The sequence below is a fragment of the Mus caroli genome, unplaced genomic scaffold (assembly GCF_978045245.1).
Source record: "Mus caroli unplaced genomic scaffold, Mus_caroli_1 scaffold_19, whole genome shotgun sequence".
Classification (NCBI taxonomy): Eukaryota; Metazoa; Chordata; class Mammalia; order Rodentia; family Muridae; genus Mus; species Mus caroli.
The window spans coordinates 63,193,699-63,217,002 of record NW_028227274.1 but is presented as its reverse complement, the minus strand read 5'-3'; the positions used below and the strand labels follow the sequence as shown (position 1 = coordinate 63,217,002).

General features: G+C 46.1%; 1 protein-coding gene across 3 annotated transcripts in view; it reads right to left on the bottom strand.

The window, feature by feature from the left end:
* Nedd4l (NEDD4 like E3 ubiquitin protein ligase) overlaps positions 1-21,360 on the bottom strand; it is a 324,332-nt gene extending 302,972 nt beyond the window's left edge. For 2 of the 3 annotated variants that reach the window (XM_021151067.3, XM_029471743.2), the window contains exon 1: positions 20,969-21,358. In XM_021151067.3, coding sequence (XP_021006726.2) covers positions 20,969-21,016 — 48 coding nt within the window. In that variant the 5' untranslated portion in view covers positions 21,017-21,358. Of the gene's footprint in view, positions 1-20,968 lie in introns of all 3 variants that reach the window. The other variant, XM_029471742.2, reaches the window with a different exon arrangement.
* Positions 21,361-23,304: the final 1,944 nt, after the last annotated feature.

Below are 23,304 nucleotides of genomic sequence, written 5' to 3'. Positions count from 1 at the left end.
TAGAGATCCATGAGCTAGAGAGATGGCTCAGCGGTTAAGAGCACTGAGTTCTTGAGACTATTTGAATCTCTAATTTCCACAGTTCACAAAACTTCATATTAAAAGGCCTTTCTTTTCTCCCCTTATTTCCATGTATCTTTGTCTTGCTTTATTAAGTGACTTGTTACATTTATGATTTTTAAAGCAGAATCTAGTAAGCACGGATGCTTTAGTTCCCCTGCTGCTGCTCTAAATCACACTTAGTGGCTTATTTACTATCTTACAATTCTGAGGGTCAGAAGTAGAAAGTGAGAAGGCAATTTATATAAATAGGTCATATGTGAGGCATGGGTACATGAATTTATTTACTACAGCACCATTTTATTACTAATGTGTAACCAGTAAAAGCACACAAACACACACACACACACTCACGCGCACACACACCGAGTTCCCCCATTTCCTACTTTGACAGAGGCTGCTTCCCTCCATCAGCACCACAATCTCATCTAAGATCCCAGCATTCCCCGGGGCAGCTTCCTGGATTGCACACCTCACTTCCTGTCCACATGCTATAATAAAGCATCCCTTTCTCTTGTCCCACTGCTCAGGAGCTCCAGGGCGACACAAACCACACTGAGTCACTGTGTGGACAGTCACAAGAGCTGGGAAAGTATGGTGGAGTCCCACAAGCAAGTCACTTCACTTCCTGGTATAAACATCCATTTCTTAGCTAGCAGACCCAAGTCTGTGGGAATCTGACATGCATCAGGTGTGCCCTCACAGACCCCCAGCCAGGTAAGTTAACACAATCCTACATGCCTACCCCCACAACTCACCCTACTTAGAAATTGCTTTAACCAGCAAGGGTCTTGAGAAATGGCTCAAGTTGACTATTCTAAAAGACCTGATTTCAATGGCTAGCACCCACATGGGGCTGTTTAAAACTGCCTGTGCCTGTAACTCCAACTCCAGGGGACCGAACATCCTCCTCCAGCCTCTGTGGGCAACTGCACTCCTATGTACATATCCCTGTAGACACACATAAATACAAATAATTAAAAACAAATCTTTTTTTAAAAAGCCTTAGCCATTCATTAACTGTCAAGTTAGCTCACTCCCTGTGAGTCTGCTGATGAAAGGAACAGGGCCCTAAGAATGCTGGGAAAGACTGGATCTGAGGTGTTCACTTCCGGAAGTCTAGTGTCCACATGGTATCAGATATGATTGTTTATCTGCAAAACTAGATTCAAACATCCTGGGAAGGATATTGAAATGTAGATCCCCTCTAGACCTTATTAGTCAGTTTTTCATCACTGTATTGAAACACCTGAGACAAGATAGCTGTATAAAGAAGAGATTTCTTTAGCTGCCTGTTTGGTCAGCTAAAAGTACAAACAGCATGGCACAAACACTGGTGGCGGTCCCCCCAAAAACAATGGGAGTTAATATTCTAAACAGGAAGCCAGCATTGGATAAGGTCCAACATCCCTCTAGAATTTACTGGGGTCCTGTGAGAAGTATCTTAATCCCACTCAAGGGCACAACATTAACAGACAAGGCCCAGTCCTCAAAGATTCCCTTTGACCTCCCAACATCAAGAAGGAAGCTTATAGCACAGAGACTGATAGAGGTCAGGGTAGGGGAATCACTTCTAAGCTACAGAACATGAGTACACTGGAACTGCACTCTGCCTAACTGACTAAACCACAAACCACCCATGCCCTAGCTAACTAAATGCAGTAGGTCATGCTGGAGAGATGGCTCAGTGGTCAAGAGCACTGACTGCTCTTCCGAAGGTCCTGAGTTCAAATCCCAGCAGCCACATAGTGGTTCACAACCATCCATCCGTAATGAGATCTGATGCCCTCTTCTGGGGTGTCTGAGGACAGCTACGGTGTACTTACATATAATAAAAAAATAAATCTTAAAAAAAAAATGCAGTGGGTCACATGAACAAAGACTTAGGAGAAGAGAGGTAAGATGTGATTTGACAGAGTGGGAGGGGCCTGAGATAGAGAGGACAGCTGGTGTACACGACACATATGAAATTGTAAAAAAACCAATTTTTTTTGTTTGTTTTTTTTTGAGACAGGGTTTCTCTGTATAGCCCTGGCTGTCCTGGAACTCACTTTGTAGACCAGGCTGGCCTCAAACTCAGAAATCCGCCTGCCTCTGCCTCCTGAGTGCTGGGATTAAAGGCATGCACCACCATGCCCAGCTAAAAAACAAATTTTTGTTGAAACTATTGGTATATCATTCTATGCGTATAAGTGTTTTGCCTACATGTATGTCTATGCACCACACGTGTGTCTGAGGCCTTTTAGAGATGAGAAGAAAACATTGAGTCCTTTGGGACCAGAGTTATAAAAGAGACCTGGAGTTATAGACATTTGTGAGCTGTCATGCTGGGAATTGAACCTGGATCCTCTGGGAGAGTAGCCAGTGCTCTCAACAGCTGAGCCATCTCTCCAGATCCAAAAGAACATTTTTTAAAAAATGAAAATTAAAACAAACCAGCAAAATAGCTGTCAACAACCATTTGCTTCTGTGAGGCTACATTTTCTTACACTTCTTATTTGTTCGATAACATTATTATTAATTTTTTTTGGGGGGGGGTTCCGAGTCAGGGTTCCTCTGTGTAGCCCTGGCTGTCCTGGAACTTACTTTGTAGACTAAGCTGGCCTCGAACTCAGAAACCCGCCTGCCTCTGCCTCCCCGAGTGCTGGGATTAAAGGCGTGCAACACCATGCCCAGCTAACATTATTATTTCTTTGCCAAAACTAAATCACATTTAACTTCACTTAAGAATCTGGGCCTTAAATTATTTAAGTACTAATTACAATTTAAAAAAAAAATATTAGACTACGGGGAAAAAAACCTTTAAACTCCACTGGCTATGCACAAGATCCAAGTTTACAAATATTAGCTCAACTCCAAACAAGCTCTGCATTCAGCAAGAAATTCTAGTTTTTAATTTCCTAGTATGCTGAAATCAATGGTAATCTATGTAACTTCTGTGAAAATGGAGTCTTCGGAAAAGGATTGACCCCTTGAGATACACACACACACACACACACACACACAAACAAACACACACACAGGGAGACAGAGACAGAGAGAGTCAGAGAGACACAGACAGAAAGACAGAGACAGATAGACACAGAGACAAAGCAGGGAGTCGAAGCAAATAGTCGTGTAAATGAAGTTATAGTAGAGGAATTAAACACATGGACTGTGTAGACATCCACCAGTAACTGCGGTTCCTTCCCTTTTTCTACGACATAAGATGTAACAAATTTCTTCCCTGAGGCAGATTTTCCAAGGCAGGGGTATCCCCAAGGGTAGACTCTCTCCTTTTGAATAGTTTAACCACCAGGAAATCTTCTGAGCCTTGACGGTCATAACTCTATACACTCGCATCAACTGGAGGTCATCAGCCAATACCTTCTTGGGCCTTCTCAGCTGGGGCTGTCACCATGGAAGCCTGCATCCAGTTACAGCCACTAAAGTGAGTGGTGGGCAGCTGTGCTTGCTCTCCCAGGGGATATTAGTTTCCCAAATCAGGTCATGGGTGTCTCACTTAGGGAAGACCACATTACTAAGGTGCTGTTGTAAGTAATGGGCCTGATCTAACAGTATCGAGTAAGGAATACAGAGAAACACACTGGCCTTGAGTAAAGTCAGGATCTCCAAAAGGCTGCCCTGGACAGAGGTGCTCACTCAGATGGCCATGCACGTGCAGCCTCACTCTTTAAAAAATAATTCCTATTCCTTATTTTATCATCATCATCTTAGCTGAGAAAAAGAAAGAGAGAAGGGCCAAAGTTATACAGAAGACTTTGGCAACTTCAAGTCTGGGCTCTAACACCTGCACTCAAACAGCTGGTAGCTGGTTGCTGTTTGCCTTGAAAAAAAAAAAAAAAAAAAAAGCCACAGCAAAATCATTTACCACCTGGGGCATGATTAAGGTCTTCTGGCGGTGGCAAGGGAAAGAAATGTTGCTAAGGAATGAGAAAATAAGCAGGTAAATGAAGTATGTTCATTCACCGAGGGATTTTTCTGTATCGAGCTACCTTTAAAAGCAAAGGCTGGGTTTATGCAAAATCAAACCAACAGTGAGCAAGATGTCTTAGATCTAAATGACATATCTCAGTGGGGCTAAGCTCCTGGGGCCAGGTGACAGTCCTTCACATCTGACAATGTCATGGTGGTATATAATAGTCTATCAGTCATCCTAAAAGGCTCTGAGTCCCCTCCCTATTGGGTATGACTTCCTGAGAGTCAAGAACACACTGAACACAGGAAGCTAGTAGGCAATAATGATCTTAATATAGTAATACAGGCCACCCTCAGCTCGTAGGTTACATCCAAAACGGACACTGCAAGTTGAAAACACAGGCCAAAAATCTCTTTAGTTTTCATTTGTGTATGTATGTGTGACCACATGAGTGTGTGTGTGTATATATATATACGCACATATATATACGCACATATATATACACAAATATATATATATATATATATATATATATATATATATATACACACACACACATACATAAATCTATTTCCCAAGATAATGATCTGAGTCTGATCCTGGGTCAAAGTGTCATAGAAGAAACTGGCTCCCAAAGGCCATTTGCTGACCTCTGTATGTATGTTGCTTATGCATGCACATGCACATACATATAATTTAAAACATTTAAAAGTCCTATGTAACTGGAAAATGCTGACAATGACCTACAAGGAGCTCAGCCATGACGTCTGTCTCTGGAGCCCTAACATGATGAGTCACCAAGGAAGGTAGCCTGCATGTAGGAAGGACCTTCATCTAAAACAATGCCCAGGTCAGGATGGTGTTTAAGACCAGGCAGCAACTGCAAGCTCCACGCTGGATTCAAATAGACTGACACCAAGGTCTCCTTGCCTCTTGCAAATCAAATGAAGCTTACTAGTTCCACGACCTTTGGGTTCTCCTCTTCATCTCACAGCTTCTCAAGGCAGAGCCATTATTGGGGATGCCCACGATGCTTCCCAGCCGAACACAGAGCTGGGACTTCAGCTGTGAGCTTTTTTTTTAATTTTCCATTTCATCCCACCTTAACGATAATGGCGGCGCACGTTCTCATCTCAAGCTGCAGCAGAAGGCTGACAGCTAAATTATATTTCTTTGACTACCACTGTAAGTCCTTAGGGATGGGAAAATTCGATCCACTGCAGAGCGGACTATAAATAGCCACCTTCCCTTCCTGCCACCTCCAGTATGAAACCAGCAACTAAGAAAAAGCACTCCGTAACCCTGCGTGAGCCTTCCATGGCTGTGAGGCAGAGGGAAGGATGGGAACATTTGAGACAGGCAAGCCCAAGAGGCCACTGAGCTTTCCTGGATGAATGGTGGTGGTGGTGATAAGGATGACGATGATGATGGTGATGGTGGTGATGATGATGATGATGGTGGAAGGCAAGGAAGGTGTAAGAGGAGTATCTAGGAGGCTCACCCTATTAGATTTGGTTTAAGTTTTCACAAAGACCCAAGCTTAAAGCCTGCTTCTGTACACTTCTTAAGTACATGGTTTTGGCCAAGTGATCCACCATCCTCTCTCCATCTCAGTTCTCGAACCAAGAAAAACAACATGATCTCCATGACCCACCTGTAGATTAACCATGAAGAAGGGCAACACAATAGAAGGGGGGTTCTTGTTCTTTGCACTGTTGACATTAGAGTCCGGAAAGCTGTCATAGAGAATGCCATATTGAACAGCAATCCTGGCCTCCTTCTACCGGGTGCTCTAGCACCTTCCAAGGCTGGGGCAGTCACAAATGCCTAGAAGGAACAACACAATTGGGCCCTGTGGTGGTTTAAAAGGAATGGCCCCCACAGACTCATGTGTTTCAATGCTTGGCTCATAGGGAATGGCACTATTAGGAGGTACGGCCTGGTTGGAATGGGTGTGGCTTTGTTGGAGGAGGAAGTGTGACACTGTGGGGGCGGGCTTTGAGATGATATATGCTCAAGCTACATCTAGTGTGACACCCGGTCTCCTGTTGCCTGAAGATCCAGATGTAAAACTCTTGGCTCTGCCAGCACCATGCCTGCCTGCATGCTGCCATGCTTCCCACCTTAGTGATAATGGACTACACCTGTGAACTACAAGCCAGCCCCAATTAAATGCTGTCCTTTAGAAGAGTTGCCTTGGTCATAGTGTCACTTCATAGCAATGAAATCCTAACACAGGCCTCTAGGTGAGAACTACTGTAGAAGTCCTTAATAAACATATTCTTTTCCCTCCTTTCCCCTCAGTCTTCTGAAATTAGGAAAACTTGGGAATTATTCCGGACTCCTTTCTTGTCTAATAAGCGGTAACCAAATCTAATACAGTATACGTATCTTCAAATATCCTCTGTCCTCATCCCCTCCTCAGTTTCCACTCTCATCACCACCGCTCAGCCAGGACAGCTCCGTGACCTTCTATGGGTGTCTCACTTAAATTTACTCTCCCTGGTTGTCTTAGTTAGGGTTTACCTGCTGTGAACAGATACCATGACCAAGGCAACTCTTTTAAGGACAACATTTAATTGGGACTGGCTTACAGGTTCAGAGGTTCAGCCCATTATCAAGGGAGGAAGCATGGCAGCATCCAGGCAAGCATGGTTCTGGAGAAGTAGTTGAGAGTTTTATATCTTCATCTGAAAGCTGCTAGTGGAAGACTGGCTTCCAGGCAGTCTAGGACTGGGATATTAAAGCCCATGCCCACAGTGACACACCTACTCCAACAAGGCCACACCTCAAAATAGTGCCACTCCCTGGGCTAAACAAATACAAACCACCACACTGATGCTCTATGGTAAGTTTTATCTCTGTATTAATTTGTCCAGCCCCACGGGAGCTGAGCACATGCTATACCACTAAGCTATATACCCAGGCCTAAAGGGTGAACTTTAGGAAAACTTAAACCTTAACAGGTTCCTCAAACAAGCAATCAAGTCCCAGTCACTTCCTGAGGCTCACAAGGCCAACTTCACAGCCTGGCCTCCAGACCACCCCTCAGCTCTCAACTCCCCAACACAATACAGCCTGAAGCTTCCACTGCTGGATCCAGACTGTGTTGGTTCAAGTCCTGCCCCTGATACCTGCTACCTCATTTATTTAACCCCTTTGTGTCTTGGTTTTGCCAACTGCAAAATAAGATATCAATACCTGCCTCAAAGCTCTATTGTAAATATTTCGGCTCATTTAAAAATTTTGTTTTATTTAAAAAAAAAAAAAGCATTATACTCACTAGTTAGCTCACTCTAACTAAAAAAAAAAAAAAAAAATGTTTTAATGGACAAGATCACATTTACTGTGTATGATTTAAAATATGCATAGGTTGTACTAAATTGAGCTAACCAGGACATGTTTGCCTGACATATTTTTGTGGGAAGAACACTTAAAATGTACTCCACTACTTTCAAGAATGCAGTACAGAATTTATGCACACAGGTGCGTTGCACCTGTACATGAGTGCACCTGCATACAAACATACAATGAATCAATGTAACACGTTGTTATTAACTATATTTGGTAGACAACTGGTGGGTTCATGTCTCTGATACAAAATGCATAATATAACTACATCAGCATTTAGAACATGACAGTTCTGCAGATAACAGGAGGTGACTGCTCACTGGTCCAAGGAGGGAAACTCAGTGGAGAAGATGCCCCCCTAAGATCCAGCTATAAGGCATTTTCTTAATTAGTGATTGATGGGGAGCACCCAGTCCATTATGGGTGTTTCTATCCCTGGGCTGGTGGCTGAGCAAGGCAGGGGAAGCAAGCCAGTAAGCAGCACCCCTCCAGGGCCTCTGCATCAGCTCCTTCCTCCAGGTGCCTGCTCTCCTTGAATTCCTGTCCTAACTTCCTTTGATGATGAACAGCAATGCGGAAGTATAAACCAACTTTCATTTGGTCATGGTGTTTCTTGACAGCAACAGAAACCCTAAGACAGTGAGCTGGTCCCAAATTTCCATCTTTGCCCATCCAGGAAATGGGTCAGGGGTCAAGGACACTACGAACAGCTAGGCTTCCGTAAGTGCAGCTGCGAGGGCATTTATTTCTACGTAAAAATCAAGTGTAGGGATCACTCTTCAAAGCTTGGCACCTATCTTTTGACTCCTCTTCATAGCTTAGACTCCAAAGTACCTGTGAAACCATTTTTCTCCTTAACTTTGCAGGCACTTCTGTGCAACTCAGACTTCTTCAATCAATCCTACCTAATCTTTTTTTTTTTTTTCTTTTTAAATATGTTAGTTTTGGCTTTTGCTTCTTGCTACTTAACCTGCACTTCAATTTGAGATCCTCCTGCCTTGGATTCAGAACTTTAGGTGTTCATACCACAGATAGCTTCTCTCAAGACACACACTTACTTGGATTGCTGTCACCCGTCATCAAGATCACAACCACATGGACTGGGGAGAAAACTGATGCTGGCAAGCTGTCTTCTAACCTCCACGTGTGTGTATGCAGGTGCACGCGAGTTTGCACCCCACTTAACAACAACAAGAAGCTCGCAGACTTTTGTATCAAAACAGAAATAGCTCTTGACCCGATGAGCCTAAATGTCTCAGTTCTGCATTCTGTCAGATTTGTGTGGTCAGATGGGGGATGGTGGCTGCACAACCCTGTGAATGTACTTAATATCATGCCTGCTTAAATATGGTCAACATGATCAATTCTGTGCTGTATTGTATTATGATTTAAATTTTTCTGTAAAAACTGGGATAGCTGAGTGTAGGAAAGGGGAGAAGATAGCACAGTCACAGTCTAGGGAAGAAGCCACTCATGAAATGCAACAGAAAAGCAGGGTGGCTTCTACTCGCCCCACCCCTACCCTCCCCCCCCACCCCCCACCCCCGTAGCAGTCCAATCTGAAAGTTGTTTCAAGACAGAAAGCAGTGTGCGGAGCAGGAGCAGTGCAGACAGAGCCAGAATTCCTCAGTCTTCACCTGAATTAAGATCTCTGGCTGCAGTCACAGCCCAAGAACAAGCTACTAACAAAGCCACCCAAAGCCCATGTTCTCATAGAACCAATTTGGCCAGAGACCTAACATCACTTGGTGCTTTTCAACTCAGATGATCAAGCTCAAGACCCCAAGTTCATGCCAAACTGGGCTCAAGGAGAGGAACTCTGACAATGTCCATCCTGCCCAAGGACAGCTATAGAGTCAATGACCCGGAGGGACGGCATATTGGACAGACTTGGGCAGAACCAGAAGCTGTCACACAGGTGACCAAGGCCAGCTGCTGGCTCCTCTGATTTGGCCAACCACTCCACGCATGTTTTCTCATCCTTCCCTTCACTGGGTGTGTTCAGTTGTTCTGTTCTGTCTTTACCGATATAGGTCATAAAGAGTAAGCCTGTCATGAGTTGCCAAGAAATTAAAAAGGACAAAACCGTCCCATCAGGTCTGAGAGAAGCACAGTCTTGGTGAGAGCAATTATCTCACCCACAGATCCTTACAATAGGGAGGCAAGTGACTGGGGTGTCTTCCTTGAGGAAAGAGAGCATGGACTTCTCTCTCTCTCTCTCTCTCTCTCTCTCTCTCTCTCTCTCTCTGTGTGTGTGTGTGTGTGTGTGTGTGTGTGTGTGTGTGTGTGTGTGTTCCACCTTCCCAGGCTCATGCCTAGGGTATTCGGAATGTGTAATTGAGTAAAGGGGTGGATCACAGGGTGGCGGCACAGCTGACTTGGGCAAAGTTCCAGGGGCAGTGCCATAAAAACCATTCCATCCCTTCCTTGACACATTTTGCCGAGAGATGAGCAGATCTAAGCCTCTGTGGACCAGAGGGACACATGGAGAGAGACTTCCTGCACAATTGTGGGAATGAAAGGTCCTTAATCTTAAAAGAGAAAGCCACAGGAAGCCATTCTCTTGCCTCTCCAAGCAGTATACAAAGAGCCTGGCTCCGGCTGCCAGTGACTACTACCCTGAGAAAAATAAGGCCTCTGAAAAGAGCAGGATTATGGATGGCAGAGCAGAGCAAAGAGCTCCCGCAGTTTCCTAATGACATCACTGGGTTGACAGACCTGACCTGGGAGTATGTCCCTAAATGGCATATGAGTAGTGAATATGCCAAGTGCAGTTAACAGTCCCAGGGACAGCTACAGCAATCTGCCATCATGCTTAAGTATCATGACATAAAATTAGAGACTGGCCAACTCAGACCCCAAAACTGGATGACACTGCCAACTGTGGCCTGTAAGCAGGAGACTGGGGAACTAGGAGGGGAAACACAGAATCCATCAACAGACTACACACACAGAAACTGGAAGGCAGATGCATCCTCTTTCAGAGCTAGGGCCCTGATTTGTCTCAGATTAGAATAGTGCAGTATTTGTCAGTTCCACCCTTTTGTTTGGTGCTCTCTAGGTCACACTCGACACTTAAAGGACATTAGCTGAAAGGCAAAATAAAGAGCTTCCAACCACTTAGATATTTATGTAAACTGATAGAGCAGAATCCTGTGGTGCACACATCCTTAGAACAGGACACTACTTGTAGGATGTGGTGGTGTACGCAGGCCCGAGTTATTTGGGAGGTTGAGGCAGGAGGATCACTTTGGCTTTTGAGTCCCAAGGCCAGCCTGAGCATCAAAATCCAAAATGTAATTAAAACTAAGTGAGCGAGGCCGATGCTCTGAAATACATTCCTATTAAGAGTTGTAACTCCAGACCTAAGAAAACAAATACAGAGACAGACTCAAGCCAGATCTCAGCCCCTAATCTTCACAGAAAACTTTCAGAGAGCATAAAACGGGATTAGAATTAAGTCATTTCCATGCAACTGTCATGCATAGAATAGAAACACAAAGATCAAGTGGTAGAGAAAACATCTGTAAAAATATCCAGTTTACCACCCTTTCTCCTCCCATCTCGTGGGGAGCTCCTGGCTGGCAGAGATGACCTTGGTACCCTTGGTAAAGAGCACAAGGCAGGGCCTTGGTAAACACGTGTCCAATTGAGCAAATATCGCATCCATATTCATACCAAAGCAATCTCATTTCTTTTACCTGAACCCTGAAACACAGGCTTGAGGAGGGGGGAGGGAGTTCTTTCTACTTTCCTTAATATATGTGTTTTATCTCCTTCAGTGTTAAATTTGAGATTAACCTTTAGTATTTATACATAGTTATGGACACAGTTGCTCAAACACAGGCTGTGATTGCGGCTACGTGTGCATTACAGGGGCCCATCTAGGTCATTTCCATCTCTCTGTCATTGCTTTTGTGTTCAGAGTCTTCAAGTTCCTCTCTCTTTAGTTATTCATAAAACACATAATAAGTGCTTATGAACTGTAGTCACAAACGCCACAGTTCTGCCTTTATTTTTAAACTTATAAAGGAAAAAAAGAAAGAATCTCATAGAAACAAAATACAAGCAGGTAACAGAGAAATATTTTTTTTTAATTATCTGTGATTCCTTTGCTCAAAGTTAGATCTATCCAGCCACTCGCCTGCTGGGATATCCCTAGTCACTTTTAATATGTATAAACTTTTTTTTTAACAACAGAATTCTATTGTATCAGTTTTTATAGGCCTCTAGATGTCATTCCAATGATGTTATTACTATCATCTCCAAATTAATCAATATTCTTTTTTTTTTTTTTTTGGTTTTTTGAGACAGGGTTTCTCTGTGTAGCCCTGGCTGTCCTGGCACTCACTTTGTAGACCAGGCTGGCCTCGAACTCAGAAATCCGCCTGCCTCTGCCTCCCGAGTGCTGGGATTAAAGGCGTGCGCCACCACGCCCAGCTTCAATATTCTTCAGTGCTACCTCCTACCCACAACTCTGACTGCTCAATTCTTCTTGAGCCTCCTCCTGGATGTGAAGCCAGGGAAGCTCTCACCCGGGGCTCGATGTGTCGTCTTCGATTAACGTTCACTGGAAGCTAAGACATGACTGCAAGGCAGGAATGTCAAATGCCAGCTTCTGAAGAATCAGCAGGAAGTGGTACCCTAAGGCCCATGGTGATGGTATCGAATCACCATGGAGAGGTCAGCTCAAAGAGCCATTGAACTCATGCATCCTCTAGAGCAGTGGCTCTCAACCTTCCGAATGCTTCGACCCTTTAATACAGTTCCTCATGTTGTGGTAACCCACCCCCAACCATAAAATTATTTTAGTTGCTACCTCATGACACTGATTGTGCTGCTGTTATGAATCAAAACGTAAATATCTGATATGTGGGATATCTGATAGGTGACCCCTGAGAGCCACTGCTCTAGAGTTAGCAAGGCTAAGTCAGGAACTGGGGGCATCCAGCTCATGAGGACAGTGCTTGCCTTGCAAGGAGGCCATGGGTTAGGTAGCCCCCAGGGTACCGGGAAGCAGGCTTGGAGGGGAGGGGAGAGGAGGGGAAAAGAAACATAAAAGACAAGTCAGGGATGGAGGGGTGAGCTTAGTGGGAGAGCACTTATCAAGAAAGACCCTGGGTTCAAGTCTTAGACGCAAAATTCATACATAAATACAACTAATACATCCAGTAAAAGCTCTTCAATTCAGAAGAGGTGATATCTCAAACTCATGCCAAAATGTGCATATAAAACTAGGGCTGGGAAGATGCTTTTTCCAAAGAACCTGGGTTGGGTTCCCAACATCCACAGCGTTTCTCACAACCATCTGTGACTCCAATCCCAGGGGATCTAATGCCCTCTTCTTGGTCTCTGCAGACACCAGGCGTTTGTGGTGCACATACATGCCCACAGACAAAATGCCCATATAAGCACATACACACATACATTGTAAATAAATAAGTTTAAAAATCTGCTTATCTTTGTTTTCAAACCCTTGTAGCCAGGCAGTGGCGGCATACACCTTTAATCCTAGCACTTGGAAGGCAGAGGCAGGTGGGTCTCTATGAATTCAATGCCAACCTGGTCTACAAAGCAAGTTCTAGGACAGCCAGGGCTACGTAATGAAACACAGTCAAACAGGGCACATGCCCTCTGCCTGGGAGACAGGAAGCCAAAACATGCCAGAAGCATTCAAGCACAGTTAACATCTGACTGCAGCTGGCTGAAAACCTCTAGTCCCTAGAGCCCTGACCAAGTATCAGGGAACTGGCTGGATGCCACTCACACCCATAGCAGGAGATTCCCCACAGTGTATATGTCCTTCTTTGTGGGACCACTGTCTCAATGATCCCTTGCATGTCCCAAGTCCAGATGGACAGCACATCACAGCTTCTTTCAACCAAAAGAAAACATCCCTGAGAGGCCCTTTTCACTTGGAGAATGGAAGACATAAAGAGAATGAATCCACACTACTTCTGAGGATGCCTGACTGCCAACAAGTCACATGTGATGGTGGTGGGGAGGGTGGCTTTTCTCACTTAGAGTATTACTGCAACAGTCAGCAGTTGGGCTATTTGAATTGAGAGCAGACCTAAATGACTATAATAGAAGTCTAGACAGGTACATTCACCAGCTTCAGTTAGAGCCTGAGCTATAGCCATGCACTGGGAATCAAGAAGAAATCTCTTTAGCAGGGCTAGTGATAAAGCTCAGTTGCTACAGTGCTTACTTAGCATAAACAAAGCCTTGGGTCTGATCCCTACATAAATTGCCTAGAATCCAGCAAGAGGATTGGAAGTTCAAAGTTATCTCAGGCTCCACATTAAATTAGAAACTAGACCAGGATACAAATAATCCTGAAACTATGTTTCAAGAAAAAGAAAAAAAAATCTGCTTACCAACCAAGACTTAGGAGTGAGAGGGTGGTAACCAGTTCTGAAGTGAGAAGAAATTACAAGAAGGCTCACACAACCAGCATCAGACAAGGAAGGACTGGGGCAGAAAAGACCTCTGTGCACTGGGACATCTCCTGAAATTGTTTGTATACACCCTGAGTAAGGATAACATTGAAAACACCCAGAAACCTGAAGGTCTCTGCTACTGTATCCATTGAGAATCTGCCCTCTGGATGTTTTCATTAAATAACTGATTTTTTTTTTACAGAATATATTGGTTTCTAAATCTAGTTTCTATATATCTAATCTCTAAATTATGCTCTCATTTCCATATTCTACCAACAAGCACAGAGCTCAAAGTAACAGGAAACAGTACAAACATTGCCACCTCTAGTCAAGCGAGAGGATCTGTTTGTACTGCCACCTGTAAGAGAAACACTGTAACAACACAAGGAACCTTCAGTTTATCCCCGGCACACGCTTCATTTAATCCCAGCACTGGATTAGTTATTACAGCATGCTCATTTTTCTTAATGCGGACTGTCAAAAGTTCACTGTACTCCCAAGTAACAAATATTTCAAAGCCAGGTGTGGTGGCGCCTGGGTGTGCATGCACACACACACACACACACACACACACACACACACACACGTCTCCACTGCTACAGACAGAAGCTGAGAGGGTAGCAGGCCAGAGGTTCAGGACATAACCTGTCTCTACTCATCTTAAACAAAACAAAAACAAAAACAAAACAAAAACCAGAATGACAAACTCATCCAAGCAAACACCTACAACACCAAATTTGAAACCTTGTGAGATTCCTCCTCCCCCTCCTCCTCCTCCTCCTCCTCCCCTTCCTCTTCCTCCCCAAGTCTTCTCCTCCCTCTCAGAGCTGCTACACACCAAAAATGCAAAATTTGTTGGGCAGTGGTATCACGTGATTTAATCTCAACACTACCTAGGAAGGCAGAGCCTCTGAGTTCAAGGTCAGCCTGATCCTACAAACTGAGTTCCAGGACATCCAGGGCCACACAGAGAAACCCTGGCTCAAAACCGAAACAAAACAAAATTAAGGACAACTAAATCTGTTTAGCTTTATCTTTTAACTCAAAGGGGGAAAAAATGTCTTAAAGGTAAAGTGACACGCTTTCATTCTGTCACATAGAGCCATTTAAATTTGGGGTTGGTTTTTCCCAGGGCTGTGGATCCAAGCCAGGGCCTCGGGCACCACCTGGTTTTATTATGCTATTTGAAACACCACACAAGGCAGAAAGGTGATGAAGTGAGTCATGGATGAACACAGGTTCTTCTAACTTACCAGGAAGTCACATGTAGTGTTGTAATAATGTTACATTCTAAAATGATTCATAACTGTAAGCACTTTAAAAGGCATGTGATTCCTAGGCAAACTGCTTCACCAGTTTACAGTATAGAGCGCAAGTCATTTCATCCATTCACAGAAATTTCGTCCTTGAACACATTCTTTTTTTTTTTTCTTTTGAACACAGTAAGCCTATAGAAGTATCCCAGATTCCCGAAACTAACTTCCTGATACCCGTTTCCCAGGAACAGGAATACCCACTGACTCAGGGATGCCCTAGACCACGAGATATCTGTGTTCTCCTTGGCAGCTAAAGAAACTGCTATCATCTCAGGATTCCCATTTTGCTACTGTTCTCAGTCCTTGCAACAAATTATTTTATTCCTCCAGTCAAGACAACTGCTTTTTCCATTATAACATTAATTCAAGCTTCCCGAAAAAATAAAACAATTGTACTATAGGGCTGGAGAGATGGCTCAGCACTTAAGAGCACTGACTGCTCTTCTGAAGGTCTTGAGTTCAAATCCCAGCAACCACATGGTGGCTCACAACCATCCGTAATGAGATCTGACGCCCTCTTCTGGGGTGTCTGGAGACAGCTACAGTGTACTTACATATAATAAATGAACAAATCTTTGGGCTGGAGAGAGCTAGTGTGGGTGGAGCAAGAAAAAGGATCTGAAGACAGCTACAGTGCACTTACATATAATAAATAAATCTTTAAAAGCAAACAAACAAACAAACAACACTGTACTATAAAGATAAAGCCGCCGGGTGTGGTGGTGCACACCTTTAATCCCAGCACTTGGGAGGCAGAGGCAGGCGGATTTCTGAGTTTGAGGCCAGCCTGGTCTACAGAGTGAGTTCCAGGACAGCCAGGACTACAGGACTACACAGAGAAACCCTGTCTTGAAAAACAGTGTCGGGGGTGGGGGTGGGGGTGGGGTGGAGCCAAAGTTACTATGTAGCCTAGCTAGCTTCCAGCTTGCCAATCTCCTACTCACTGACAAAAGGGAGACTACGGAAAGGCTCACAAGTGGGAGAGGGTTTGTCTCACAGGCCCTGGCTTCTAGCTCTAGGATAAACAAAGAAACAAACAAACAACAAAGTTTTTAAATGGCACTGCAAAGCCGAATCTCTCTTACAGTTTCTCAGTGTTTAGCCAATGTGCAGCAGACCATTCACCCAGTGGTGCAGTCCTCACAGCCTAGGAGGACAGCAACCCTGACACAGCACTAGGGAGGCCGCCACTGGGAATACAGTCTGGAAGTGCCCACACCTTAGGTCACAAACATTAGGTACACTGTAAAGCAGTGTCACTCTGAACCTGAACGCCTTCCACAGCTGCCAGGATGAGCTTACAGCTGGCTGTTTGAGAGGCGCCACAGAGGCTCGGATTTCTCCTCCACAAATGCCCATCAAAGACTGCTTCCCTCCCTCTAACCCTTGCTCAGATACAAATGCAGAAACTGGTCCTCAAAGTGCTAACCTGGAGCTGCAAGCTCTGAGGAGAAGCATCTGCTTAACTCGCCCCGAGTTCAAGCCCAAACAAACATCCCGGCATACAAGAGGGGAAAAGGTTCCATGACTACACATTCTGAAGCTGACCTAAAGCTTACAGTAAGTCACAGGGGTTTTCTAATTAATAAAACTCATCAGCTCCGGAACATCCTTGTTTCATATCTTAACATCTATGAAATAAAGACCCTTCCTAACATTGACAGCATGTCTTACTTGGACAACAGTACTAGTTTGCGGCATTGAAAATGATGATGCATCTTAAGATGGCTGTGCCCTTAAGATGACACCAATATGCTATCTACAGGCAAGGTACCCTTAAGTGTTCATTAGCAAGTTTATACTTTTAGACAAGTCAGTAGAGACCCCCTAAGGCAATAGAGAAGAGCTCAGACTGTGGTGGTAACTGCAGACACTGCCACACAGGAGAGGCACACACAGCTACTCTCAGACCCAGAGAAGGTAGGTCTCTCGCCATTTTTCACGAACTCTCCCAAGCTTAAACACAGTATGGGGACCACACGAATGAGAGCTAGTAGGCCATTTTGGTCAGTGAGGGTTGGAATGCAACGCCATGATGTATAGCTCATTCTCACTATCATGAATAATCTAGCTGTGGGAGCCTTTCAAGATGCTTTGGAGAAAAGGGAGATCTTCCTTTAAGAAGTAGGGCTCTGGGGGATGGAGAGATGGCTCAGTGGTGAAGAGCACCGACTGCTCTTCCGAAGGCCCTGAGTTCAAATCCCAGCAACCACATGGTGGCTCACAACCATCCATAACGAGATCTGGCACCCTCTTCTGGAGTGTCTTAAGACAGCTACAGTGTACTTACATATAATTAATAAATAAATCCTTTTTTAAAAAAGAAAGGAAACATTAAAAAAATTAAAAATAAAAGAAGTAGGGCTCTGGGACCAACAGGCCCACTCACTCCCTGAATATTATTCACGCGGTTCATTTAAGCACTCCTTAGCTTCCATTCCTCAGCCAGAAATAACAGCACACCCTCGGGTCTCTAATGAAGCATAAGTTAGATGGCATATGCTTAAGGCTTAGTACTCGATGTGTATCCTTATTTGTATGGAATGAGAGAAACATTCCAAGTTCCATCTCAAGCCATCTCCTCATCTAGCCACCAAAAAATATGTTAAGTGACACATCCCATCATTTGGTTTCTTTGGGGTTGTGGATGCTTGTTTCCTGGTTTGTCTGTTGGCATTTAGTCCAGGCTGGCCTCAAGCTCACTGTCCCTCCCTTGGCCTCCTAAGTGCTGGGATACCACAGCTAATCCTTTCAAAAGGCTGTCATTCAAACTCTTGATATATTATCCAATAGAAACCCCCTTTCCCCCCAAAAAGATACCGGTCTCAGGTGTAATGAAAAATTTCAAGAGAGTAACAATAGTATTTCTGAGTAAACCATGCCAACGCGGACTACAGATGGCCATAATTAAATACAAACAAGAAAAAGGCTCTTCAAGGACCCAAGCCAGTTACAGAAACTCGTCCAAACTGATCTGATTCAAACCCAGATCTGATCCTGGGCCATGAATAAGAACCGCTGTTCTTTACCTAATCCCTTCAGCACCCAAACTCCTTTTGACGGGAGCCTTTGATTTTGGTTCCTGAAACTGACATGATTTGAATCAGAGTGGATATGATTTCTAAACCACCCAAAGAAATTCAGCTGCAACGCATGGCAGAAATTAAGTAGCCTGTACGCCCATGGGGGGCGGGGGGGGGGGCAAAGCCTAATATCTCAATAATTCTCACTCTGTCTAGCCAGACCTCAGGCTGATGACCCCAAGCAGCCGAGGCTTGGCTCTGCCATCCCTCTATGGTCCAGATCAGCACCGTGTTAATAGCAGCACAGAGCTCACCGTGGCTTTATAAGATGGAACGTGAGTAAGTCCATTCCAAATACAAAATGCTTTCTGCCATCATCAAATATAAACACAAGTCCACTTACAAGAGAACCCTGGGTACTCCTGGGTACCCTCCACTTGCCGAGAGGTTTACAAGTGGATTCCTCTCAGAAGCTAAACAAGCACCTTCATGACCGACACTTGCAGCCCACTGGTTTACCCTATCTAACACAACTTGACAAGCCTGAGGTGCCTGGGCAGTCCACTTCCAGAGCCTGATAATGATGCCCATTTGTTTGCTTACAGACTAATTCCTGAGACACGACAAACCAATTATATGTAATAATTTGATATTAATATTATACAAAGGCATTCTGTCTGTCTTCAAAGGGCCCCCTGAACAGAGAGAGAGACCTCCCATACCAAACAGATACTGTAAAAATATGGAGGCATTCATTTTTCTATTGGTAAGAGAAAAAATGAAAAAGGTAGGTGAGGCTTACTTTGTGTCATATATGATGTGTATAACCAAACAGAACCATTAATAGCAAAGCAAGACACAGATAAATTGTGTCTTCCTCACTCTTTGATCTTCCCTGTATAGTCAGTCCCTCTGGTAACAGGCAGGAGGGAAGCGCCACAGGCAAGCCCCCACACACTCCACACACTCGGTTTGGTGTCTGTGCTCTTCGTTTTTTTCACACCCCACACCAGTCAAGATCAACAGTGATTCTCCAAGGCGAAAGTGGCAAGATGCGCCCTGAGGTGGATTCTGTCACCGGCTTCCATCATAAACAAAGCCCGGACGGATGCAACCGTAACAGAAAAGATTCCTTTATGCAGATGCATTTTCCAAAACAGTCTCAAAATATTTCTTTCAAGGAGCTTTTAAAAATAATCACGTTATTTTTAAAAAATTAGAGAGACCCTAAGATGAAACACAGCTGTCTTCATCTCCCTTGATACCTCACCCAGGAAGCCCTTTGTTTAGGAACGTCAGAATCTCAGCACCTCCAAGAGATCTGACTGCCCCTCCAGCACCAGATAAGGAGCTAGGAGGCGAATCCCCTAGGTAAACAAAACAATTCTACTTTCACCCATCTCCAGGTAACTGCACACACACACACACACACACACATAATTTATTCTACACAACCATGGCAAATAATCAAAAACACATCACACATTACTCGCATTGTGATCATTCTTTGATCACAAGCAGCCCAGTAAGCCTATCAAAAAATAAAATCAACCCCTACACGCCCTGCCTTCCACAAGATTCCCATTTCATTCCACACTTAGGTAGAATACACACACACACACACACACACACACACACACACACACCACTAGGGAAGCTGCCGAAAGCAAAGCCATAATGTGAGCCTGTCTCAGATAATAGACTCTCTTTAAACCCCACCCCCATCACCAGAGAAAGAGGGAACCTCAGAAAGAAAGGAGGGAGGGTAAGAAAGAGAAATCGAGAAAGCCCAAATTTCCAGACATCCACTTTTCATGAAATGCGCAACCAGGATAGGAAATACCTCCCTGCTGAGTAATGCTTCATGGGTTGTAAATTCACCTCTCGAAAGGGGAGCCAGACCTGGGCGCGCACCCCGCCAGATGGCGAACCACTCCTACCTGCTCCATCCAGCCTGCCTGTCACTCCGCGCCCGCGACAGGCCTCCCACCCCCCTTTTTGGCAGAGCAACACACCAATAAGAGTCGAGAATGGCTGGTCGAGTGAGGGCTGAACAGTGATTTAGCAGGATCGTTTCAAAAGGGGGAGTGGGGACCGCGATGAGCGAGTGAGGTTTTTAAAAACAAAGCCCTCTCCAGTCAAACCGACCGTTTGGGGGTGTGGCTTATTTCATTCGTTTATTAATAAAAGAGATCAATGGAGCTTTCTTCTCTCCACCCACCCCAGAGATGCCGGGCTTTGAATTCTCTGGACCGGAGAGAAATGGCAGGGCTGCAAGCTTCCCCTAAGTTTCCTGCAGCACCTGCCTCCTCCCCAGATCACCTCCACACACCAAAATAGGAGACTCTGGAACGCACAATCCCAGCTCCAGACTTTGCAAGACCCAGGGGCGGCCGCACGCAACTCTCCGGGTGTCCCTCACTCTCGCCGGGATCTGCACACATCCGCTACCGAGCGCCCATTAGCAAGAAAAGTCCCAGGGGGAGGAGACACCACTAGGTTCCTCAGCAGCCCCCCAGATCCCTTGCACTACGCAAAGACCCCTGCGGCTACCTAGACGTGACACACGTCACGGACTCCAGGCTGCAGGATCGTGGTTCAGAAAAGTTGCCCAACAGCCTCGAGAGACGCAGCTTGCAGAGGAAAGAGACCCGCGGGGCAGCGGCGCACGCGGCCTCCGCCCACCCCGAGAGCCCGGGCCGGAGAAGCGCACCTCCAGGGTGAAGAGAGAGAACCAGCCACCCACCGCCCGGGACCGCTCGGGGTCACCCGGAATCTCGGAGCCCCGGCTGGCAGGGGACGCTCACAGTGGAGTGGGCCCGTCCCCTCCGCACAGCGCTCTGGGCAGGAACTCACCTCCTCTTCCGAAAGTCCGTAGACAGGCTCCCCAAGCCCGGTCGCCATGGAGCCGGCGCCCCGCGCGGGGTCCTGGACGCTGCGACTGGCTGAAGTGCGTCGCGGAGCCGCGACCCTCTGTCCTTCTGCGCCGCCCGGCGGGGAAGGGCCGGCAGGTGAGGCTGCACCCGGCCGCGGCGCCGCTTCCTCCCGGAAGGCTGCGGGGACGCGCGGACTGGCGGCTCCCGAGAGCGCGCCGAAAGGCGACTGGCCCGGAGCTCTCCCCGCTCTGCGCTGAGCCCGCCGGGCTCCCGCTCCCGCCCCCGCCGATGGCTCTCCCGGCCTCCCCAAGCCCGCTCGGCGATCCCCGGGACCCGCGCGCCCGCCCCTCGCCTGCTCCGCCCGACCGGCTCTCCCCGCCCCGCCTGCGCCGCCCGGCGCCCACGGGGACCCTCCCGCTCGCCGGGGCGGGCACTTGCGCCCCCCAAGCCAATCACAGGCCGGGCTGGGGGGCGGGCCGCGGGGGTGGTGGTGTTTCGCCCCACGCCCACCCCACCCCCGCGCCTCCTGGGTCACCCGGCGCAGAGCGCTGAGCAGGGGCGCGCCCTGGCGGGCTGGGCCTGCTGGGCTGACCCTCCTCTTGCCCGGCTTCTCTCTGCCTTGGGACCCGGTGAACTGGACCTTGGGGGACCATGAAGACCCCGTGAAACAACAACAAAGCCACTATGTCCGTTTTTATTTCTCTTTTTTTTCCTTCCTACCCAGAGTCTCCAGGAGCTCTAAAAGAGAGCGATGATGCTTGTTTCTAGACCCCCTTTAAATTCTTGGCAGCTATGGCAGGCCAGACTTGGCTAACAGCTTCAGCTCGCCCAAGAGATTTTCCTGGCCGGGCGGCCAGCCTAGGAGAGGCTGCCCCGGTGTGGCCGTGAGTCGCCATTGCTGGTGTCAACTCTACTGGGAACAAAACCAACTCCGCGCCCGCGCTGAGTACACACCCACCCACTTGAAACCCAGCTGCCTAGTTCTTTGATAAAAGCTCGGTTTTTTTTTTTTTTTTTTTTTTTTTTTTGTGAGGCACAACGTGAAATACCAAATTCCAGTTTAAGTTTGTCCTTTACATATGCAAACGATGGAGATGTCTTATTAGCCACCGTAGGAATCTTCCCACGTTCCAGATAGGGAGTTTCTCTAGCAAGCCTTTCATTTAATCCTTCGATGTTCAGGAACGCAGGAGGCTACTTTAAATAAGAGAAATTTGTCACTCCTAGAAGTCTTTTCCTTGGAGCTGGGCGTGGTGGCCCGTGCCTTTAATTCCAGCACTGGGGAGGCAGAGACAAGATCTTTGTGAGTTCGAGGAACAGCTAGGTCTGCATGGTAAATTCAGGACAACCATAGCTTGTAAAGAAAGACACTGTCTCAAAAAAAAAACAAAAAGGAAGGCCGCTTGTTCCTTAAATTTAAATGTTGAGTGCGGTGGTAAATTAGAAATGAAAACAGGAAGAACATTTTGTTTGCCTTTAAATAGAAAGCACCAGAGTGTCTAGTACTGTCTGGGTGGTTAGGATTTTCACAAAATCAACTGATTCAGCTTGTCTGTCCCAGCTTAATGACCAAGTACCTGCTGTGCACCTGCAAATCAAAACGAAGGATGTTGCACCAGCCCCCAACTTGAGCTCTCTCTTTCCTCCATTGCAATGTGTCCCAAAGTAGTGACTTTCCTTCGAAGTCAGCCACAATGAAATCAACACTCTGCTCAGAAGCCTAAGACGGAATTCAAAGCCATTAAGACCACACAGTGCTTAGGAGCTGGGGATTGGGGAAGGAGGGAGACTGAGGAGGAGGAGGAGGAGGAGGAGGAGGGAGGAACTGGAGGAGAGAGAGAGGACTGCTCCTAAGTATGGCGGAGAACGTTTATTATATAGATGTAGGAGAGCATAGCCAAAGGCAGGGACATCTGGGAGAGTCCAGAGTGGACATGACCCTGAGAGAGGGGAAGAGAGAGAGGGGAGAGCAGCTTCCAGCCAAGAGAGTCAGCCAGGGCCTAGAGAGTAGATGAGAAGACCAGGTAACCAAAATGGCTGTAGGGAAGGGCAGTAGGGGGAAGGGAAGTCTAATCCTCTGTGCAAGAGATCTTTAGGGTGTGGAGTAGGGTGTGTCAGCCACACCCTGTAACAGATAGGGACTGAGGAATGCTGGGAGAACCTGGCCCTCGGGTCAACTTTGATATGTTGAATGGGCACCTCAGCCATTTGTCCTGGGTTTGGGACCTAACAGGAGCCTCAAGATCCCTCCTGAGAAACAAAAGTTGGGAAAGAACATGTCTTAGACCAATGCTTTCCTGAGCTTTTTTATGCCAA